General features: G+C 35.0%; 1 gene segment (V, D, J or C); it reads right to left on the reverse strand.

Moving 5' to 3' along the window:
* Window positions 1-916: 916 nt before the first annotated feature.
* LOC110315537 lies at window positions 917-1,809 on the reverse strand. The segment is given in 2 exon segments: window positions 917-1,407; window positions 1,761-1,809. Coding segments are annotated over 2 exon segments (540 nt in total).
* Window positions 1,810-3,797: the final 1,988 nt, after the last annotated feature.

A 3,797-nucleotide genomic window follows, 5' to 3' on the forward strand; every position in this document is an offset into this window, starting at 1 on the left:
GGGGAGGAGGAATGGAATGAGGAGCTGTTGGAGGGTGGACTGGGAGGGGGATAACAACTGGACTGTAAAAGAAGATTAAATATAATAATGAAAAAAAGAATAAGGATAAGGAGTTGATGATAATAAAGTTTTTTAAAAAAAAAAAAACTATGTTTGACCTGGAACCATGAGCATATTAGAAAAGTATGCCCAGGACGAAAATGTTACAATATTTCTTGAAACCATGAATATTTTTGAATCTGTATAAAGAAAGAAATTTTCTGATTGTTAGTCTGTTAGAGTTGCAAGGCATCCCTGTCATGGTGTCTTACTCATCAAAAAACAGCTAGGTTAATGAGATGGAATTCTCCTGATGCAGAGACAACACGATGGCTCTTACAAGGAGACCAGGAAATTATGGATCTACATTCTTTATAGCAACAGGACTTCATGGCCTCCACGTAATTATTGGATCTACATTTCTTATGGTATACATCTACTCTGGAACCCATTCATGGGGCCAGCCCCCAGAAATTATGCCAGAATCACAAAGATCAACATAAAGACTTTAGAAATATTGAAGAGGAAGTGAAAGTAAAACTCTAAATAAATGTACTCAATTTCTGGTTACACTGTCCCTTAGAAAATAAAATCTATACAATTATTATAAAATACATTTAAAATAATGCTCCCAAGTCTACTTAAAAAGATTTTAAAAAGTATATGGATAGACATCTAAACATTTAAAAATCTGAATGAAAATTTAACAAACACACACATAAATCATTAAAAGAAAGCAATAGAAACGAAGCTCAAAGAATAAATGAAAATAGTTAAAATCATCAAAAATCATCTAGATTAATGAGATTAAATTCTCCTGATGAAGAGGCTAATATAAGAAGGACCAGAAATTGGTGGCATTTGAAAGCTAGACAAATCACTCATCCAGCCAGATGAGTCTAGCCAGAGCTCTCAGCTGCAAACAATTACTCAAGTACCACAGCCCCTCCCTCTCACACAGACACAGGATGCTCTCCTCCTCTCCAGTCCAGCAGCACATTGCCAGCTGGGCTGCCCCAGGCAAGGAAGTTTTTGTTAGGGTCTGTATCACTGTGCGAGGAATATATGTACCTTGCCAGCAGTAATAAACTCCCAAATCCTCAGCCTCCACGCTGCTGATTTTAAGTGTAAAATCTGTCTCTGACCCACTGCCACTGAACCTGTCAGGGACTCCAGAGAATAATCTGGACACAAGAGAGATTAGGAGCTTTGGAGACTGGCCTGGCCTCTGTAATAACCAATTCAAATATGTCTTTCCATCACTATCTAAGAGGCTGCGACTTGACTTGCAAGAGATGGAGGCTGGTTGTCCAATGGTAACCGACAAAGACGTTGGAGTCTGGGTCATCACAACGTCACCACTGGATTCTGAAATTACAATACAATAGTGTAAAGTCATGTGCAAACATCCTGGACAAACTTTGTAGTATCTTTTATGTGGTTCCTTTCAAGTAAGATCCTGGCAGTTTTTGAAATTTAAAAATATTGTATGTCAAATGCCTTTTCACAAAACAAGTGATTTGAAGGCTTTAATTATCAGAGTCTACACCACTCCATCCAATTTATGTCAGAATATTGATCTTAGCACAGCTATTGTTCCATCTGGAGTTTCTCATTCACATCCTGGAGAATGTGACCTGCCCCATTACACATGAACACCACACACAAGCACCTAGAGATCACCCACCATTGCCATTGTCCTCAATTACCCCCCCCCTTACCCTGAATCCAGAGCATTAGCAGAAACAGGAACTGTGCAGGACTCATCATTCTGAGGAGATGGACTTAGGAGAGTGATCAGTGAAGGCAAGATGACAGTTGAGATTTTATCTCAGGTCAACAGGACAAGGACCTCCCTAGGGAGCAATATGCAAATGCTCTAGTGTGTATCACAATGCACATAGAAGGGAGAATTATATGGGTTTCTTGAATGTGAAAAATAACTCAAAAAGTGAAATTAATAAAACAAATTGTGGTGACTGAAGGGAGAATAGAAGGAGTTAAAGGACTGATAATGCAGTTCAATTCAATTATAAATATTGATCAGCAAATGAGTCTTCGGTATAGTTTGAAATTTATTTAAAATTTGTCTGTACACACTTGACTAAATTGCAGAGAAGGAAAGGAATGAAGTTGAAACACACAGATAGTTATCATCAGGGATAAAATGAGCTCCCAGAATTTTGTGTTCATAGTCTCTAGTGAATTGCAAGAACACAAGATGGAAGCAAATCATTCAACTCCCTTTTCAACTTATTGACTGTACATTGACTCTATATGAGGAAATATACATTTAATTATAATAAAAGGAATACATTTAAGGGATTAATATGATTCAAAAAAGTATATACTATAAGCATTATTATACTTACTATACATTCATAAATATCATATCTAATTATTAACATATGCCCCATACATACTCATATACATTTTTCTCATAATGTTGAAATCTTTTTTTGATCAATTTCTCTTACACATCAAACAATCTTGACCTTCTGGTAGTTCATACTTACATTCTTTTACTTATATTTTTTCAATTATCAAATTTTGTCTGAATGAAGACAAATGTTTTGTAAGTACAACTTTCTCCCAGTCACTGAATGAAGTGATACAGTACATGTTCTTCAGTAATAATTTTCACACTAGAAATGTTTCTTTAAAGGTTCATTCATGTTCTGTGAATAAATAACTAATATATCTCTGTTGTAGGATCTTCTGGTAATGATAACATTTATTCTTGCATAAGGACTTTTTTTCTTTTACGTTGGGTAGTTATCAGTAGAGATCAATGAATGCTTTTATCAGTTTACACTTGAACATATATCTCTTTTTCTTTTTTTTTTTTTTTTTGCTTGTTCATACTGGTTTGTTTGATGATTGGTGTAAATGTGTACAGTTTACTGGGAGTTTTTAATGCAAGGATAACCCAGCATTCATGGTCCTCAGTAAGGTGTCATAAATACCTGTACCAGAGCAGGTAAAGGCAGGTAGGGATTGGCTCAACTCCTGCTGATGAACACACATCTTTATCTTAATTAGATACATGGGGGTGTACTTGACAAGTTACATATGAGATATATAACAATGAGTTCATTGACTGTAAATAGCTTATGCAGCAATGATAATGTTTTGTAAGTACAACTTTCTCCCAGTCATGGAGACATATATTTCTGTATACTCAAGAGATTCTTAATTATTCCATTATTATTTTAATATTTTGGTTTGTTTACTAGTAAAAGGAAGAAACTATGTCCCAAAGTATCTACATAAGTGCATTGCTTAGACTTAATTTTCAGCTTTTCTTGTATAATTCTGTTCATTTTAATTTTTTCTCTAGATCATTGACTACTGAATATGCACTTCATTTTGTTGCTAGTATATTCCAGATGTTTAAAGAAATATTACCACTGTTATTAAATAAATGATATTAAGATATTAAGTGTAGTTACATGTAGAAACATGTTGGTTATATTTGGGAACTGACTTGGTCATGTTGTCTATGGTAGCAATTATTTTCATAACTATATTCTCACAAATATTTGGGGACTCAAATGACAGCTCAAGGACACCAAAAATCGAGCCTCAACTAGATGCTGTGCAGAAAGACTTTCAACAAATTGCAGTCCCTTGCACAAATTTCAGAACAAGTGCGTATCTTTATAAAAGCCATTATATATAGGCACAAGTAAATCAGTTGTCATGTAAACTACCTGAAAAATTATCACATAAGATCTTCACGAGACCAAGGGCCTCTC

This window comes from Mus pahari, unplaced genomic scaffold (genome assembly GCF_900095145.1).
Source record: "Mus pahari unplaced genomic scaffold, PAHARI_EIJ_v1.1 scaffold_13073_1, whole genome shotgun sequence".
Taxonomy (NCBI): Eukaryota; Metazoa; Chordata; class Mammalia; order Rodentia; family Muridae; genus Mus; species Mus pahari.